General features: G+C 37.8%; 1 protein-coding gene across 4 annotated transcripts in view; it reads right to left on the bottom strand.

The window, feature by feature from the left end:
* VCL (vinculin) overlaps positions 1 to 19,974 on the bottom strand; it is a 100,909-nt gene that overhangs the window by 35,074 nt on the left and 45,861 nt on the right. For all 4 annotated transcript variants that reach the window (XM_082673853.1, XM_082673850.1, XM_082673852.1 and 1 more), the window contains 4 exons: positions 10,070 to 10,220; positions 9,781 to 9,889; positions 6,800 to 6,922; positions 5,231 to 5,391 (listed from right to left, as the gene is read on the bottom strand). In XM_082673853.1, coding sequence (XP_082529979.1) covers positions 5,231 to 5,391; positions 6,800 to 6,922; positions 9,781 to 9,889; positions 10,070 to 10,220 — 544 coding nt within the window. The remainder of the gene's footprint in view (positions 1 to 5,230; positions 5,392 to 6,799; positions 6,923 to 9,780; positions 9,890 to 10,069; positions 10,221 to 19,974) is intronic.

The raw sequence follows: 19,974 nt of genomic DNA, 5'->3' as shown, positions 1-19,974 counted from the left end.
AGATGCTCATTTTCTCCTAAAAATAATCAATGGCAAATTTGCAATGAAGCTGCATTTTTACATTGGGAATTTCAATTAGTTACCAAAGTTTTTAAGAGCATGAATTTTAGACAATTTTGGAGATTTAAAACAGTCACTGAGAGGGCCACCTTAAATTCTTTCTGGAATAGAGCAAATTGTAAAGAATCATTTAAACACAATACATTTTAATGTCATATCTATTAAAAGCAAAAATGTCTGTGGGAACAAATATTTTGGTCTCTTAAGAATTTCTTTTGAAGGGCAGTGTTTGTTATGGAATTGACAGAATTCGGACATAAGCAACAAAAGAAGTATACTAACACCGGCTATAATATAAACAAATTCAATGAACAACTAGGACTAAGAAGCAATTTTGAGATATATTTATAAAGGGTAAAAATAGTCATAACTCTGGGGTCAACTACACTATGTACCATAAAGCTTTTTGTTAAACCTTGTCATGTAGGTCTAAGTACTCAGAATACACTCTGGGTATGAAATAGAAGAGGAAAAAACTGTACCCTCAATAAGTACTGTTCTCTGTAAAATCTCAAATTTGGGAACAAGAAAAGTCTCCACCAATCTCTTCTCTGTTTTTGTTGTTGTGCTTTTTTTTAAAGAGTGAATATAAAAAAGACCAGATCTAGTCATGTAGCTTTGGGGACAGCTGTCAGGGATCTGATACCCTCCTGCTCTGGTCCGTTTTACTGTAAAACTCTGATGAGTTCAGGTTTTAAATGAGAAAAACCATAGTGCCTTGGCACTCTGCCACATATACCAGAAGTCAGAAGGACAACCTAAAAGACTCCTTTTTACATGCTTTTCCAGGACCTGAAACACTTCTGAAATTTAATATAAAGTTAGACCTAAAGAACACTGAATAATACCAAGAACCACTGAGTTCCTCCCACAGACGATCAAGAGGAACTGTGGTAGGGAAAGCGAGCTTCTCCGTTCCCAGGCTCTTGAAAATTTTTAATTTGGGACTAAGGACCCCCTCTCATTCACTGCCCAAGCTACTCTCCCTTTTCCACTAACACCTCCCAACCCCACCCTTCTCACTCCAGCCCATTCCTGACCACATTTCTACCCTCAAGTCCGTGTTTTAAACAAAGATGTTTTTGGAAAGATAAATTGGGCCGTAGAACAAAATCTTATAAACTACATTTAACCTTGGAGAGAAAGTCATCTAGCCCTGAGCCTTCAGGCAAGCTACCCTCCCAGGCATCAGTTCCTCATCTCCAAGAATACCTTCTCAGTGCTTCCGTGCCACCTATGCACACACAATCAGTTATACCAACTAAAAGATCACTTGGATCAGAAGGGAAATGTCAATTCCTGTACCATGTTGGGCTTTTCTCCTTTGGCTGGGGGGGAGGATGAAATATTATATATACCTAAATTAACTATTTATCTCAAACTCCAAAAGATAAATCCTTTGTTGTATTAGCTGCATACTAGAATACTAAAACTAATACTGCATAATAGAATACTAAAAGACTCATAAAAAGCTCATATATAACCTTATTTTTTTCAAAACTGAAATAAAAATCAACCCTTAAATCCTCAATGGTCTGCAGTAAGGGCAAGTTATTATAGGATTGCATGTTCTAACCAGTATTTCCTTCTTTGGTAGACTAGAGTAATCTGTGCAAGACATCTGAGTCACTCACTACATTTACCCACCACCAACCTAGGCCCACCGTGGGAGGAGACACACCACAGGGACGAATTCTGAATAATAGTATCTAATGACTCAAGTTGCAGTTACAGGAACACCTACATAGGGTTCAAAAATTCTTAGCAATGAAATGCTTTTTAAATTTTTTTCACTTCCTCTTTATTCTCAGCATGCGTCAAGATACAAGTAATATAAATACCAAAAAAAAAGAGATTAAATATAGATTGCTAAATTTACAAAGGGTAAAATTAGAACTGTGTTTAAACCCCAAATTCTTTTGTCTCATAATGTATTCCCAGGAAAAATGCTAAAATAGTTTTTAATAATCATTATGATTGTTGATTTAGGAGGGGAAATTTTTTATTTTCAAAATAAAGTGAAGTGTTTAAAGTCAAAGTACTTATAAATTTGTAAATCTGCCATTTGAATGTAGGTATAAAACGTAAAATAATCAGCTATTGCATTGCCTCTTTAAAATCTTAACTTATTCGGCAAGACGTACTTTTACCAAGAATTTTTTCCACTTACTTTCTTCCCCCACTTTTCTAGAGGAACCATCACTTTCCAGGAGAAAACTGCACCAGTGGGGAAGCATGAAACAAGTATGGTAAGACAAAGTTAATTCTTTATTGGTAGGGGTGAGAGGAGGTAAAAGATATCGTATGTATTAAACAGAATGGGAACCCAGGGGTCACAGACAGACACAAGGTCTGATTAATTCACTGCTTACAGTTGAGCAATGAAAGATGCATAATGCTACTAAACTGAAAAATAACCAAACCCTAGTTACCAATTTCCATTTTCAGGGTAAATTTTTTTCTAAATATTCTTGCAACTAATAAAAACAATTACTCTTAGGGGGTAAGGGAGGTAGAGTGGATAGGGATGGGGATGAGAGTGAGCTGTGTCACACATATCCTTTTATAGCATTTTTTCAATATTTATTTATTTATTTGTTTGTTTATTTATTTGGTTGTGCCAGGTTTTAGTTGTGGCTCGCCGGCTCCTTAGTTGTGGCATGTGAACTCTTAGTTGCAGCATGCATATGAGATCTAGTTCCCTGACCAGGGATTGAACCAGGGCCTCCTGCATTGGGAGCACAGAGTCTTAACCACTGCACCACCAGGGAAGTCCCTTTATAGCATTTTGATATTTGAATCAGGTAAATGTAAAACAAAAGCAAAATGAAGTTAAAAAATAAACATTTCTTGCTCATTCTGATGTCATTATGTACTTAAGCTTCTTTTAGCTGAACTAATTTTATTTATTTCCTTTCATTCTGATAGTTTTACAGCATCCTAACAGTCTGGTTCCTTCCAGATCAGCATAAAACTGAGAGAGCTATTAGACTGTACACAGTGGAGACCAGGTTTATATTTCCCTTGTATATGCCCCCAAATGCCTAATCTTCCTCCTGAAAAACTCAACTGACCACGGTTTTGGTTTTGGTTTTGGTTTTTAAAGAAGCAGCTCTCGGCACTTGCACAAAATAAAGCTCAGTCACACTTAGTTACTAATTGATGGATGACTTTTCCCTTCCAAAAATAGAGAAACATTAAGGTTGCAAGGCCCGCTTCTCTTTTTTACTATTTCTCATCTGCTAGAAGCAAAGAGAAGAGAATAAGGAAAGAGATTAGATTAGAGGAACATGAGATCATGGAGAACAACAGCTGATTCACAGCTTAGATAGCAGAACATGCAGTGAGCCAGGTACTGAAGTTAGGAAAAACTTTAGGTACACCTGACTTTTTTCCTTTTGATTTTTAATGCTAGGATTATTGTGAAGGACAGGTGCCCCATCTAGACTCTCTAGCCTACCCATTTTCATTATGGCTTAAAACCTCAATGATGCATCTCCAAAAGTCAAATTCCAGAGCCTGCAAAGGAAACTGGTAGGAGAGGCAAATACGAGATAGCAACAGCTGGAAGTTTCCTTTCCTAAGAGCAAGGTCCACTGGTAACTTAGGGGTCACCCAGCTACCTGGGGAAATCTGCCCCTCAAGTGAAGTCAGTGGGAACGACCAGACCAAAACAGTTCCCAGGAGACTGCTCAAAGAGAGGAAAGCACCCACCAAATATAGAAAGCCTGACATCCCATAGTAATGTCTTTCCTTTTGCTTTCCCCAAAGAAACAGCTCCACATGAGCCAAACAGTCTGCCCAGCACAGCCCCAGAGTCCCGTATTAAGTCAAATTCTGACGCATATTCAAGCACAGTGTTACACACCGGCACACGGAATGAGGCACGGCACACAGCACAAGAAAACCTCACAGACATGCTTTTTCTCTTTTTAAGCAAAAAAGAAACTAGAGGGCAAGAGAAAGCTTACCTTCTAAACGTGAGAAAAAGAATAAAACAAACAAGAGAACAAAAAAAAAGATGCATAAAGAAGTCATAACAGGGAAGTGAAAGTTATCAAATATGCAAAAGCAAAATTAAGTAAAATATCAAAGACGTTACATGATTTTACAATATGGATTTAAAATACAGTCTTAGAACTTGTTCAAGAACTTCATGCCTCTGAAAACAAATCCATAGTTAAGATAATCTGACTAATTTCTCCTCCACTCTTAGTTTAACTTTCTGGTCAACAAAGAGAGACTGTTGATTTTAGCCCCAGCTTCGACCTTACCTTATAGGTGTCCTGGAGGACAAACAGAGCCCTACTGGGCACCCAGTGGAAATCATACTACAATATCCCCTCTGTAGTCTGCCACCAGCCTGCTGGGTGGCCCTGGAGATAGCATATGGGTCCACATGGTGGGGGAAGCTGGATCCTGGAGACAATGTGTTCCCCCCACTGCCTGCATCTTAGGCTCCTACAAGGGAAGTGTAAACCCAAGTGTCTCTGTTCCCAATCACTAGACAAGAAGCAGACCAGAGCAGCAGCACCTCAAACCACCGCTGCTGGGCTCTAGGCGGAATCCACCAACCCTTCTGGAATTCAAGAGGAAATTCTAGACCAAGGGTAAAGGGACCCCTCAAACTAACGGACAAACGTGAAAACTAATATTTCAGTTAAGCTCTCTTTAGGGAAAACAGAATGATGAAGGGACACACCTAGAAATGTCAAGAGTTTCCTTTGTAGATTTCTCTGGGTCAAAAATTGGTTAAGAAAAGTTTTCCATAAAATTCAGTCATAGGCATATTCTGTATCTTACTTAGTCACCTAGCAACAACCACCCACATGAAAGGCAGGGCTCCCACCCAGGGAAGTATACACAACACCAGAATTCCTCCACCAGCCCAATCCATGAGACTCCAGCTTGAAGGAAAAGCTACATCCTAGCTTTCAACCAACATTCACCCTGCATACCTATTTGTTTGTTCTACCTCAGAGCAAAGGAAAAGTGCAAAAGCAGGAAGTAACCCATAACCCTTTATTTTACAAAAGTAAAGAAGAAAATACTGTCATAATATCTAAGTAGTCTTATGCTACACACAATTACAAGAAAAAATGTGAGACAATCACATCCCCAGGGAGGGAAAATTGGGGATTTTGCTTATTTCTCCCCCAATAACACTTACCTTGCTGGCCCAGGCATCTTCGTCCCAAGAAGTGAGTTGTAATACACGAATGATCTCATTAATTTCAGCGCTCATCTTTTCTACAGTAAAATTACGATTTTTCAAAGCTTCTTCAATTCCTTGGTTTTTTGAGTTTTTAGTTGTTACAAAAATCTTCATAGCTGTAAAAATAAACAAAAGATCAGAAACTAAGCCTGGAATTTAATCTTGCTGTATTACAATATTCACACAAGATGTTCCACACTGTGAACATGTTTTGGGCTTCTAAGGTCTTAAAAAAGAATATGAAAACAAACACTGCAAGTCTGCCATTAAAGTTCCAGTATCAGCAACCTTCACTGTTAAGAAAGCTCAAGGTACAAAACTTCACCACATCATGATCAGAAAACTAATTTAACATGCATATACTGAAGATCCACAGTCACAAAATATCCACTATCCTTCTAAATCAATTATCATCCCAGCCCTAACACTGGCCCCATCAAACACAAACCTAACGTGACGAGATAAAAACAGTCAGTAAAACTGTAACCAAAGAATGCCGCTTGACCCAATCCTAGTGGAAGATCCCAAAGTGTTGAGTTTATCTTCCATGATTTATCTTAACATATAGCAGGAACTATCTAACCCCTAAAAGTAAAGAAGAAAATAATAACGAAACACTAGAGAAGAGAATATCTTCTTATAAACTAACTAAAATTATAAAAACAAAGATTAATCAATGCTTTATTGACCCAGATTAGAAAGAAAGATTCTTCCCAACAACCTTTCTGCCATATGGAACAGTTGGTCTCAAAAACATATTTTTGAGAAGATTATAAGGCGCTATTTACAAATTTTTGTTTTCTAGTTCATGTAAGGGCTTTCTGAACTCTTACACTCACATCTCCTATTTTAGCTACTACTTGAAATTACAAAGCAGGAAGGCAGTAGCTGGCGATTACAGTGACATGCCTTATAAAATTCTGAAAATAAAGCTGCCCTCTGAGACTTAAACCAACTAACCCACAACTTGACAAAGATAATTTACATAAACCATGAGATGTCTGGTACATACTAGACACTCAATAAGTGCAACTCCCTTTCGCTAGTTGAGAGAGCAGCCACCATGTTTGCATTTCTGGGCTCTGCCCAATGGGAACGTGGTCCTAGTTGGTGTACACCACCTGCTCTTCAACGTAGAGAAGAGTTAAATATCTTCTAGGAAAGGGCTGTGGGTTCACTTCCTTACTATACAGTGCTCTATAATATCCATTCCAGCTCCTAATTGTTTTTTCTGAGTACAAATAAAGGTGTCAAAATCCATACATCCAAAACTAGAGTTTCTAGAGGAGAAAAGGGCCTGTTAGAACTTCAAGAGAACAGTATGAGGCAACAGGAGAGCAATTTCAAACAAAGAGCAAGAGAAGGAGAGCATGAGAGAAGATAAATACTGGTTCTTAGCTAATCAGCTGCATTTTTACTCAGGCTGAAAGACATGCAACTAAACAGCAAAAGAAAATAAACACCAGAGTTTAGAACATGTTAACATGTTTTTTTTCTGTAAGATAAAGTACAGACAGAAAATACCTGAAATGAGAACTGGCAGCAACTCTTTCACAGTGTTCATTGAGTTCACCAACATCACTCGGTGCTCCTGGTGAGTCAGTTCCTGCTGCCTCTCATCAATCATCTTGGCCATCTTAGTCATTCCTGGGCACAGGGAATAAATTGTGCAGAGTGAGCCGTGAAACAATCCAGAGTCTGGCTTTCTGAGCCTAAATCCATTATGAATTACTGTGAAAGTCCAAACTGACTGTCCACTTATTTAAACAACAGATACTATCACTGAACTCTAGCATTTATGATATAGAATTTTTCAGGACAGTTCTAAATTAATGCAACTTTATTCTTCTCATTAAAAGCAATTTATTAAATCCTAAATGTGACATAATTTTCACACATTTGACATAAATACATTCACAAATATTTTTTAAATGTTGCAATTAGTAAATATACATTTGAAAAAAAATTCACAAGTGGGGGGAAAAATACTTTGCCTGGCTACCATACCAGCTTTCATGCCATGTACCTGGCCACTGAACCTATGTGTATAAGAATCTCATGTGAGCCTAGTACAGGCACACCTCAAAGATACTGCGGATTCAGTTCCAGACCACTGCAATAAAGTGAATATCATAATAAAACGAGTCACAGGCATGTTCTGGTTTCCCAGTGCATATAAAAGTTATGTCTACACTATACTGTAGTCTATTAAGTATGAAATAGCACTATGTCTAAAAAAACAATGTACATACCTTAATTTAAAAATACTTTATGCTAAAAAATGCCAACTATCATCTAAGCCTTCAATGAATCATAATCTTTTCAGTGGTAACATCAAAGATCAGTGATCACAGATCACCATAACAATATAATAATGAAAAAAATTTGAAATATTGTGAGAATTACCAAAATGGGGCACAGAGACATGAAGTGAACAAATGCTATTGGAAAAATGGCACCAATAGACTTGCTTGAGACAGGGTTGCCACAAACCTTCAATTTGTAAGAACACAGTTATGTGTGAAGCACAAGAAAGTGAAGCAAGGTGTGCCTGGGCTAAGAAACTAGCGGCTGAAAAAAATCTTAAGAATTACAATAATGTGTTTTGTTTTCATCTTTAAATTTTTCTGTACTTTCCAACTTATCCAAAATACGGATGTATCACTTTTATAATTAGAAACAAATAAAAATAATTATGGGAGCTTCCCTGGTGGCACAGTGGTTAAGAATCTGCCTGCCAATGCAGAGGACATGGGCTCGATCCCTGGTCTGGGAAGATCCCACATGTCACGATCAACAAAGTCCATGTGTCACAACTACTGAGACTGCGCTCTGGAGCTCGTGTGCCACAACTACTGAAGCCCGCGCCCCTAGAGCCCGAGCTCCGCAACAAGAGAAACCACTGCAGTGAGAAGCCTGCCCACCGCAACAAAGAGTAGCCCCGCTCGCCGCAACTAAGAGCTCACGCACAGCAATGCAGCCAAAAATAAATAAATACAATAAATTTTAAAAATAATAATAATAATTATGGTGATGACAGCATTTGAAAGCATCTGGTGTTTTGGAGTTAGCATGCTAGCACTTTTTGCTACTTTGGTTATTATTCAAGGGTACTATGTGATTCTCTAACACTTTGGTTTTCCAACTGCTCTTAGAACTTCTTAAGCAGGTTCACAGATCGCCAAGGGGCACCCAGAGGGAGATGGAAAGGGTGGGGCTGCCTCTGCTTCATCCAGAGTAGCTCCATTTCTGTCTTTTATATGTTGGGATTCTGCAAAGATTTATTTTTTCATTATTTCATTAGATTTTTTTATTGAAGTATAGCTCATTTACAATATGAGTTTCAGGTATACAGCATAGTGATTCAGTATTTTACAGATTATACTCCATTAAAAGTTATTACAAGGTAATGGCTGTAATTCCCTGCTATACAATATATCCTTGTTGCTTGTCTATTTTATTTTTTAATTTGAGTATAGTTGCTTTACACTGCTGTGTCAGTTTCTGCATATATCCCCTCTTTTTTGGATTTTCTTCCCATTTAGGTCACCAGAGAGCACCGAGTTCCCTGTGCCATACAGTAGGTTCTCATTAGTTATCTACTTTATACATAGTAGTATATATATGTCAATCCCAATCTCCCAATTCATCTGCATAAGATTTCATTTGAAGAAATAAAATTTCTTCACAGTGCTAGGAGAAAGTTTAAAGGGTACTGCTCTAAAGCCATTTCCCAGCGATTTTCAATGACAGCTCAGAGAAATTCTAAACTGCCTTAAGTTTACAGTATGACTGCACTGAAACCTCAAGGAAATACATTTTATGTAAGACAAAAGAATTTTATAAGATAATATGTGATTCTTAATACTAACAAATTAAACATCTGATATGTCTTGTCATTGGTCTAATTCATACTATAAGGAGCCTCAAGTTCATGTTATATGTCTATAACACCAAAAGCTGGTATCTGTTCATGTATTTTGAATACTGAATTCTCAGATGACTACACAATCAGAGATTTAGCCACAGAAGTTCTTCTCTCCTTCTAGGTCTGATTATATTATGCAGGCTTGGGCAACGGCATGAATCCATAATAGTAGGCAGGCTAATTAGCAAGCTAAGAGGTCACACAGAGCTACAGGCCAGCTGGCAGACAGTGAAGGAATGCTGTATAATGTGGAATGAAGAGGTCAGGATTCAGGGTGGCCTTAAGCACTGCAGTAATAGGAAATTATTTCCTACATTCTCCAGCAACATTTGCAATGTCTAGTTTAGTTCATTAGACAGGGCCAGGATCTGTAGAAAGCAGATTCAGCTTTCAGAGACAATGATATCTCTTCAGTAGAAGCACAGAGTCAGCTCCATCAACAGAGTAGAGACAACTAAAAGTTCAATGCATCATTACCTATCTTCCACAAAAAAAGTAGGGAGGAGTACCCCTTTCCTCTTGATCAAACATGGACAATCCATAAAAAATTCTGCTATAAAAGTAGGATATGACTAACCTGGTCCAAGATTCTTTGTGTAAGTGACCAAATCTTCCATAGTTTCCACCACCTCTGCCACTGTAAGATATTCCAAAATTCCTTTGCAAACTCTAATAATTTTACGAACCTGAAAATATATTTCATAGTATTCAGTCAATTGAGTAAACGATAAGTAAAAAACACAGTCATTCAGATGTGTAGCTAGTCAACATTTTGTCATCCTAAACAATCCTCAATCCTCCATTATTATCTTTTAAGGCTGGGCTTTTTGTCTGGAAGAGGTCTGCATGGGCCTCAGGTTGTCTACCTCAGCCTCGTCGAAGGTGAGGAGCAGGTCTGATGTGCCGGAGAGGATGCCCCTTGATCCATCAATTAGATAATCTCGAGCAGGCACTGAGTAAGGGTCTGACTGAAGCATCTGGGCTGCCTGGACAAGCTTGGTGCAAGCATTCTCCACCCTGTGGGGAGGAACATGGAGTTAACTCACTGGCAGAACCAAGCAGAAGAATATCACATGCAAATGCAAAGAATGTAAATGGACATAAATTCACATTTTTTTCCTATATGGAAAATAGCCAAGACCAATTTATAATAGAACCTAAGTTTCCAACTTTTAAAATTTACATTACGGGCAGCACATTCTTTCATTCACTGCACTAAGCCCTTGTTCTTCATTATTTCCTGGCAACAAAAAATAATGAGAAAAAGTTTTGGACCTTTTACTTTAGGTTGCTGTATCTCTGTAACTCCTTTGTTTCCTTCCTATTCACCCTACATACACTGCCATTAAAAGACACTTACACAAAGAACTGATATCCCTGACAACAGTTTCAGATTCAACATCGGAAATAAAATACCAAAGCACTGTGTTAAGCGAAATTTAATAATCAGACACACCAAAGAAATAGGAGGAAACACAAAGCAAAAGTATGAGGTAATGCATAAATTTTTCTTTCATCTAGCCAAATGGATTTGTTTGACAAACTGGACAGTTTGAAAACAACCCTATAAAACTATGCTGTTAATTAAAATGTCACTGGCATTAATAACTGAATCAGTTAGTAATAGTTTAATATAATATAGTTTAATAACACAGATGACCCGATCAGCCAAAGGTGTCTTTTTTTCGGGGGGGGGGTCATTTAAAAAAGGAACCCGAAATGCATAAAGCAAGTATTCTCCTTGACCCTCTTGTACTACTAAAATGTATTCATTCATTCAATTATTCTTCTGTACAGAGTTGAAAAGGACCTAACAGATCATTTCCTCACATTCAGTAAATCCATTATGTTATCACTGAGTAACTTACATGCAACAAATTACTTTAAGTTAAAATATTTAGCCAAAATTACACATTCTTATTTGGAAACACAGAAAATGTCCCATGCAAATAAAAGCCCACTTCACAGCAAGTTATATCAAATGAAATAATATAAAAACTCAACAAGTATAACACAGTCTTGTTAAAAAATAGAATTAAACCAACATACTAATTTCAACTACATAAAAAGCATTGGGCTATGGACACTATAGGTATGTATATAAAGATGCAAAAAACACTATTCTAACTCTCAAGAAGCATACTTTAGTAATTCACAAACTTCAGAGCCATAAGGCAGCACATAATAAATATCAGCAAAGAGCAAGAGCTCACTGGCGTGGCTTTTGATCAGTCTTAGATGACTGGTTATTTTCTGTTCCTTTTAAATTTTTAAATTAAAATTAAAATTTAATTTGAAATTACATAACATATATATATATATATATACCCATACATATGACAAAATCATATACACATATATAAAACCCTGAGGCATACAGTGAAAATTTTTCTTCCCTCCACTATCTCCTAGGCATTCAAATTCCATCTACTTGCAGCCAATGTTATGTGTTTCCTCTGTATTCTTCAAAATAAAGACACTTTATGCACAAAGAAACAAAAACATAGGCTTCCACCATTTTTACACGAATAGGATCATACTATGCATACTCTCTGCATTCTGATTTTTTCACTTAATTTAACTTGGTGATGTTCTAGTAGAAGTACCCAAAGAGCCTCCTCATTGTTTTATACAGCTACATAACTAGTCCCTAATTTATTAGCATGCTGCAATGAATCACCTTGAATAAACATTTTTTTTTTTTGGCCGTGCTGCATAGTTTGTGGGATCTTAGTTTCCCGACCAGGGATTGAACCCGGGCCCCGGCAGTGAAAGCCCCCAAGTCCTAACCACTGGACCACCAGGGAATTCCCAATAAATATCTTTTTTTTTTTTTTTTTTGGTACGCGGGTCTCTCACTGTTGTGGCCTCTCCCGTTGCGGAGCACAGGCTCCGGACGCGCAGGCTCAGCGGCCATGGCTCACAGGCCCAGCCGCTCCGCGGCATCTGGGATCCTCCCGGACCGGGGCACGAACCCATGTCCCCTGCATCAGCAGGCAGACTCCCAACCACAGAGCCACCAGGGAAGCCCAATAAATATCATTTTTAAATGTGTATATCTGTAGGATACTATCTAGAAATGGAACTGCTGAGTCATAGGTATGGACATTAATAATTTTGACAAACGTTGCCATATTGCCATCCACAGAAGTTATCAATTTACACTCCCACCACAGTGGATGACACAGTGGATCTGTTTCCTCACAGATTCAACAACTCAATGTATAATCAGACTTATGTATCTTTACCAATATGATAGACCAAAATTGATTTCGATATAGTTTGAGGTGAAAGTTATATAATATACAATTAGTAATTTTAAAGGGTATAATTTTCTGTGTGCTTGAAAAGAATGAGTTTGCTCTAATTTTTAGGTGAAATATTTCACATATTCCATCAGCTCAAGCTTGTTAATTGTGCTGTTCAAATCTTCTATATCCTTGCTGATTCTTTTGGTCTGTTTTATCTATCAATTACTGAGTGATAAAATCTTGCACCATAACAACAGATTTGTCCGTATCCCCTTGCAGCTGTTTTTGTTTTTTATATATTGAGGCTAACTTATTAGGTACATATAAATTTACAATTATTATATCCTTCTTGTAATCTGAACCTATTTATCATTATGTGATACCTCTTTATATCTCCAATAATGTTTGTTGCTGATATTAATATTGTAAACCAGCTTTCTTTGACTATTTTATTTGACTGGTATATAACTTTCTAACTCTCAGTATCCTTATATTTTAGATGTGTCTTTATAACTACATATATACATATAAATACACAGTTTTAATCCAGATTAGCAACTTTTAACTTAATAACCTAGCTCATTTAAATTTATTATTATTGATATATTGGGGGGGCGGATTGAGAGTCTTTTTCTATATTTTTCTATTCCCTTTACTATTTTATAGGTCATATACTTTATGTTTTATTACTTTTGTGGTTCATTAAATAGTTTAGCATGCATACTTGGCATGGTAACAATCTAAAATGAGTCAATAAGGACTTCCTTGGTGGCACAGTGGTTAAGACCCTGCCTGCCAATGCAGGGGACACGGGTTTGAACCCTGGTCTGGGAAGATCCCACATGCCGTGGAGCAACTAAGCCCATGCACCATGACTACTGAGCCTACGTTCTAGAATTCGCGTGCCACAACTACTGAATCCCACACACCTAGAGCCTGTGCTCCACAACAAGAGAAGCCACCACAATGAGAAGCCCACACGCCGCAACTAGAGAAAGCCCATGCACAGCAACAAAGACCCAACGCAGCCAAAAATAAATTAACTTTAAAAATAAATAAATAAAATGAGTCAATAATTGTACTTCCTCCCCAAACAACAGAATGATCTTAACATACTTAATTCCCAATCACCCCTTTCCTGACCTTTATGCTATTGTTTTCAAGTTCTGTTTCATGTTTATGTTATTGTTTTCAGGTACAAAATGCTGTATCTTTTTTTTTTTTTTTTGCGGTACGCGGGCCTCTCACTGTTGTGGCCTCTCCCGTTGCGGAGCACACGCTCCAGACGCGCAGGCTCAGTGGCCATGGCTCACGGGCCCAGCTGCTCCGTAGCATGTGGGATCTTCCCGGACCGGGGCACAAACCCACGTCCCCTGCATCGGCAGGCGGACTCCCAACCACTGCGCCACCAGGGAAGCCCTGTATCTTTTACTTTCAACTTTTAAATCTTGTTAGGCATTACATTATTGTATAAGTCAAAGTTTGTTTATATTTACCAACAAACTGTCCAATATGTTGGCTAATCATTCCCTCTTGTATCTCAGGCATTATACCTGGAATCATCTGACTATTGTCTGAAGGACATTCTTTAGCACTTCCTCTAGTAAGTCTGCTGGTGACAAAATGTATCTATTTTGGTTTGTTTGAAAATGCCTACTTTGTCCTCATCCTTCAAAGATTACTTCAGTAGTACAGAATTCTGGTTGACAATTATTTTATCAGCACATTGAAGGTATTACCTCACTATAATTTGACAACAGAACCAGAAAGACATGTAACAGAAGCAGAGGTTGGAGTGATGTGGGCTATAAGCCAAGGAATTCAGACAGCTTCTAGTGGCTGGAAAAGGCAAAGAAATGGATCCATTCCTAGAATCTCCAGAAGGAACACAACTCTGCTAACTCATTCTGGGCTTCAGACCTCCAGAATTGTAAGATAAAACATTTATATTGTGTTTGTTACAAGAGTAATATGACACTGGCATCCAACTGAAATTTACCAGGCATACAAAAAGGCATGAAAATACCACCCATAACAAAGAGGAAAAAACAATCATTCAAAACCAACCCAGAAATGACACAGAGGACAGAATTAGTAGACAAGAACATTAAAATAGTTCCTATAACTGTATTCTATGTGTTCAAAAGCTAAAGGAAAGACTGAGTAGATAAATGAAAGATATAAAAAATATGGAAATAGAACAACTAGAGATACAAAAATACACTGGATAGATTACTAACAGATAAGATATTGCATGAAGAAGATTATTGAAACTGAAGTGCCAGCAATGAAAATTACCTAAAATGGGAGAAAACAAAACTTAAAAGAAAATGAACAGAGCATCAGTGAGCTGTGGCACAGCTCCAAGCAGCCTAATATGTGTGCAATTGAAGTTCCCAAAGGACAGAAAAGGGGACAGAAAATAATATTTGAAGAAATAATGGCCACAATTTTTATAAACTTAATTAAAACTTAATTAAACTTAATTAAAGCCCCAAGTCCAAAAAGCTCAATAAAACCCAAGCACAAAAAATACCAAGGGAATTACAACAAGGTACATCATAATGAAGGTACTTAAAACCAATAATGAAGAGAAAATATTAAAAGCAGCCAGAGAAAAATGAGATACTTTATATTACAGAGGAACAAAGATAAGAGTAACAACAGACTTCTCACTGGAAACAATGCAACCCAGAGAACAGTAGAGCAAAGTACTGAAGAACTTTGAGTAGACCCAAAGAAAATATTTCAAAAATTAGGGCAAAATAAAGACTTTTTCAGTATGTAAGGGTTAAAAGAATTCATCACCCAGCAGATTTGAGCTATAAGAAAGTTTAAAGGAAGTCCTTCAGGAAGAAAGAAAATTATACCAGATAGAAGTTTGGATTTACAGAAACAAATGAAGAGCACAAAATGGTAAATATGTGCATCAATATATAAACACATTTTTTCTTATTGTTTAAATCTTTAAAAGATAACTGACTGACTAAAAGCAAGAACTTTTTTAAAACACAAAGTTAATAAAAAGTAAATCTGATTCTGCTGACTAGTTAGACAATGAGAACTGGTTTTGCGAAGGACTGTGGCAGATGTTTTCCACAAATTAAATGAGCTAAATTTACAGAGAAACATATTTAAGATGTGTATATAACACACAACAGGGCAGAAAACACATGCTTTGCAACTAAACTTATGATTTAAAAATATTTAAATGAAAACTTTAAAATATCCAAGGTATTCAAAAATATTCAAGTGTTTCGAAAGTCTTTTAGGGATGTCAGCCACTTATTAAAGAGCACTGGCCTCATGCTTCAAGATATTTTTTTACAGCCATTCCCTCTAGCTGAAACCTCTCTCTCTCTCTCTCTCTCTCTCTCTCTCTCTCTCTCTCTCTCTCTCTCTCTCTCTCCCCTCTTTTGCTTGACTAACCCCTACTCATTCTTTTAGGTACCATTTTTAAATGACTGTTCCTTCATGAAACCATCCTATAAGTCTATAAGTACCTTTCTTATGTGCTCCCATGAGACATAAACCCTCCCAGTTTTGTTTTTGCTATCTCCCACAAGAATGTAAGTTCAGCAAGGTCAAGGACCCTATATATCCTATATTCACAGAGTAGAATCCCTGACACATAATAAATGCTCAATAAACATTTATTGAATGCATGAATGGATTTTCACCAAGTACAGGAGATCATGAAACCATCTGGCCATAGAAATCATTAACTTTAAAAGGTCACAAACTTAATTTTATTTCCAGGTAACATGAACCTTGATGAAATTATAGCAAACAAACATAAGCACCACAGAATGCAACTACACCTATTTGAAAGGATACAGTTACTGCACAAGTGTTTCAAATTTGGAAAAAGCAAAAAATAAATGAAAGGAATAACCATCATGGAGAAAGGAAAGAAGAAAAAAAAAAGATGAAATGGAAAAGCTTTACAGGAATCAATTTGATTCTCCACTAATGGTTCCCTTGTGTGGTAAAATGATAGGGCCAAAACAGACACTACACCCTTTCCTTTTACCTACAATGAGACATCTGATCTGTACATTAAAATTTAATGGCATTCATAAAGCCAAACAAATCCCACCATGACTAACCAGTAGGCAGAAACAGGAAAGAGTCTGTCTTGTCTGTGGAAAATGAGATTTTATTTAAACATTCAAGCTGCCTGACTTCTTAAAGAGATCTTCTACTTTTTAATACAAATCTGAATTTTTAAAAAGCATTTTAGAGGATGACAGTAGGGATAAGGTCCATTTCCTAAATAATTATAGATCTTGACTATATACTAATAATATTGATTTAGCTACTTTAAATCAATCAACTAGCACATTTTAAGGCTTCTCTCTGCCTCTGAGTCTTCAACCTAAATTAATAGGAAGCTCTTATGCTTTAGATCAATGGACCAATGACAGCCTCACAGGACCCACTCATAACCCTCTAATCCATTCTTCACAGAATTACTACATGATATAAACCCACACAATTTAAGAGATGGAAAGGTTCCAAACTACTCAGTTCCATGTGATTTCAATTATCACTATCAAGACGCTTTAACTTATGCTGAATTTTTTATTTAAGAAAAATAAAAGGATAACAGATCTAGAGATTATAAAGATTCATTGCCATAAGACATTTTTAAAGGTTCTTCTAGACTGCATCCAGAAGTGAGAATCTTAAATTCCTTTAGTTTAATTTTTTCATAAATTTGTTCATTTAACATACTGAAGACCTACTACTTGCTACACAAGTCTTAGAACTAGATTTGCAGGGGGTGGGGGTGGGCACACTGTGCGGCTTGCGGGATCTCTTAGTTCCCCAACCAGGGATTGAACCCAGGCCCACAGCAGTGAAAGTGCCGAGTCCTAACCACTGGACCACCAGGGAACTCCCTAGACTTTTTTTAAGTCCCTACTTTTAAGGGGTTACCACCTTGGTAGGACAAGACATACATATAAACAAATACAAATTAGTATTTAAAAGTATGCCCAGCACATGCTGAGGGGACACAAAAGTGGAAGTAGTCATTTTTACCTAAGAGATTAGGACAGTTGTGATAGAGAAGGTGAAGACAACACTGCTTCTGCCCTCAGAAGTTCAGTACTACTTATAATGATGATTCTCCTCACAGCATCTCTGAGTTGTTTTTCCAATGGAATAACATTCTCTCCGCTCCCCCCACCTCTCTCCTCCCTCTCTCTCTCTCTCTCTCTCTCTCACACACACACACACACACACACACACACACACACACGAACACATGCATGCACACACACAGTCAAGAGTCCTTTCTGTGAACAATAACATGTATTTGCAATAGACCTGGTTTGACTAGGGAGGGCAGTTCACTATCACAAAGGACAGGTAACTTCCTCACCCTGAAGCCAAACAATCTCAATCGGCTTCTGTCAAAATCAGTTATCATGGGCTTCCCTAGTGGCGCAGTGGTTGAGAGTCCGCCTGCCGATACAGGGGACGCGGGTTCGTGCCCTGGTCCGGGAGGATCCCACATGCCATGGAGCAGCTGGGCCCGTGAGCCATGGCCGCTGGGCCTGCACGTCCGGAGCCTGTGCTCCGCAACGGGAGAGGCCACAACAGTGAGAGGCCCGCATACCGCAAAAAAAAAAAAATCAGTTATCATATCCCAGCTCACTGATTTAGATGAGGAAGGGAGAGAGACAGCTTTGGACAAAATAATACAGGCAGACCTTGGAGATACTGAGGGTTTGGTTCCAGCCCACAGAAATAAAGCAAATATCACAATAAAGTGAGACACACAAATGTTTTGTGTGCATATAAACACATATAAAAGTTATGTCTACACTCCACTGTAGTCTATAAATGTTATGCATATAAAAGTTATGTTTACACTCTACTGTAAATATATAAAAGTTATGTTTACACTCCACTGTAGTCTATTAAGAATGCAATAGCATTATGCCTAAGGAAAACAATGTATATACCTTAATTTTAAAATACTTTATTGCTAAAAAATGCTAACCATCATCTGACAGTGTAGGGTTCCTACAAACCTTCAATTTGTGAAAAATGCAGTATCTGCAAAGCACAATAAAGTTAAGTGCAATGAAACAAGGTATGCCTCCTTAAAAGAGAGAGTCTGATGGGCCTATTTAGACATATACTGCTGTATAACTTTAAATCAAAAAGCTCTCTAAAACATTCAACAAGTTAAACTTTCACCCCACCCCCAAAAAACATGTTGGGGGGTGGGGTGGAAACTACCCCATACCAAATTCACTGTTTTAATAAAACCTGACCTTAGACAGTATAGCCATTTAGATTATAAACACTATCACAAAAAATGCATTCTGCTTACTAAAGACTGCAGTGCTATGGAGCAGAACACCTGAAAATCTGACATCATGGAAGTCAGATTACCCTGGAGCACATCCAAGGAAGCAAGTGTTTACCTCTTGGGACCTGTCCTTTCAAGAGAGAGAGCTGGTCAGACCATAAGCATATCCAATCACAAAAAGCACAGACAACACTTGGTAGATAGGAAGGAAACAGGTGGGAGGAAGAAAGAACACAGTCAGCTGGTGGGTGAGGCTTTCCGCCACTGTGGCCATGGCACCCAGCATGTCCATTTCCAACCAGGCTGGCCCTGGCATAATTATCTGGCAGGCAAAATCGACTGGCCGGGCTATTCCTGCTGTCTTCTTAACCCATGTTGAGACTCTCCTTCCCTTCCCAACTGGGCAGGGTCTCTGAGAGATCAAGAAAGGCCCATATTACTTCCAAGTTTGAGAAGCCCATCATATTTAAAAATGAAGAAATGCCAAAACAAGGTCATAAACATGGTGGTATATTTAAGTCGTTACATTGAATAATTTTAATTGCACGATAAACATCTTCTTTTAAGAATCCCTCTCTTCCTCTATGACTACACGTATACCATTTGAAGAAAATACTGAAGTCCAGGCCCTTCATAAATATAAGGCCTGGGTGAGAGGCCAGGGGTTGGGGGTAAGGGGCAGGCCCTCAAACACTCTGCTTTCCCACATTTAGAACCTAACTGCAGATCAGTAAAAATAACTGCTGATGACTCAAAGATTCTCCCTTCGCTATGTATTCAAGCATTTAAACTGTTAACCTGAAGAATGAGCTCTAATGAAATTCCAGGTATTAGCAAGTGATAATGCAGTCTTTCTAGTATCCCTCAAATAGGACGTATGGCCTCTAGTTGTATACCTCTATACAACTCATTCCATCCTCGTATCTTTTTGTGCATATACATATGATTTTAAAACTGATAATAATATATGTAAAGATTTCAAAAGACTCAGGGAGATGTGTGAAAATAAAGTATTCTTTTATATACTAGCCATTTGGCACTAATCTTACTTTAAAATAGCAAAAAGCAGAGTCATTCCGTGGCTTCCCAGTACCAGCCAATACGCTTTGCTCCTGGCACTGCCATTTTGAGAAAGGTCAAGGAGTCTTGGCCATTAGTCATTCAGAAACCTGAGTGAAGGCTACAAGCAGTT

This window comes from Grampus griseus, assembly GCF_964374135.1.
Source record: "Grampus griseus genome assembly, chromosome: 16".
Lineage (NCBI taxonomy): Eukaryota > Metazoa > Chordata > Mammalia > Artiodactyla > Delphinidae > Grampus > Grampus griseus.
Note: the sequence above shows the minus strand (reverse complement) of the source record. Positions and strands in the feature narration are given on the sequence as shown.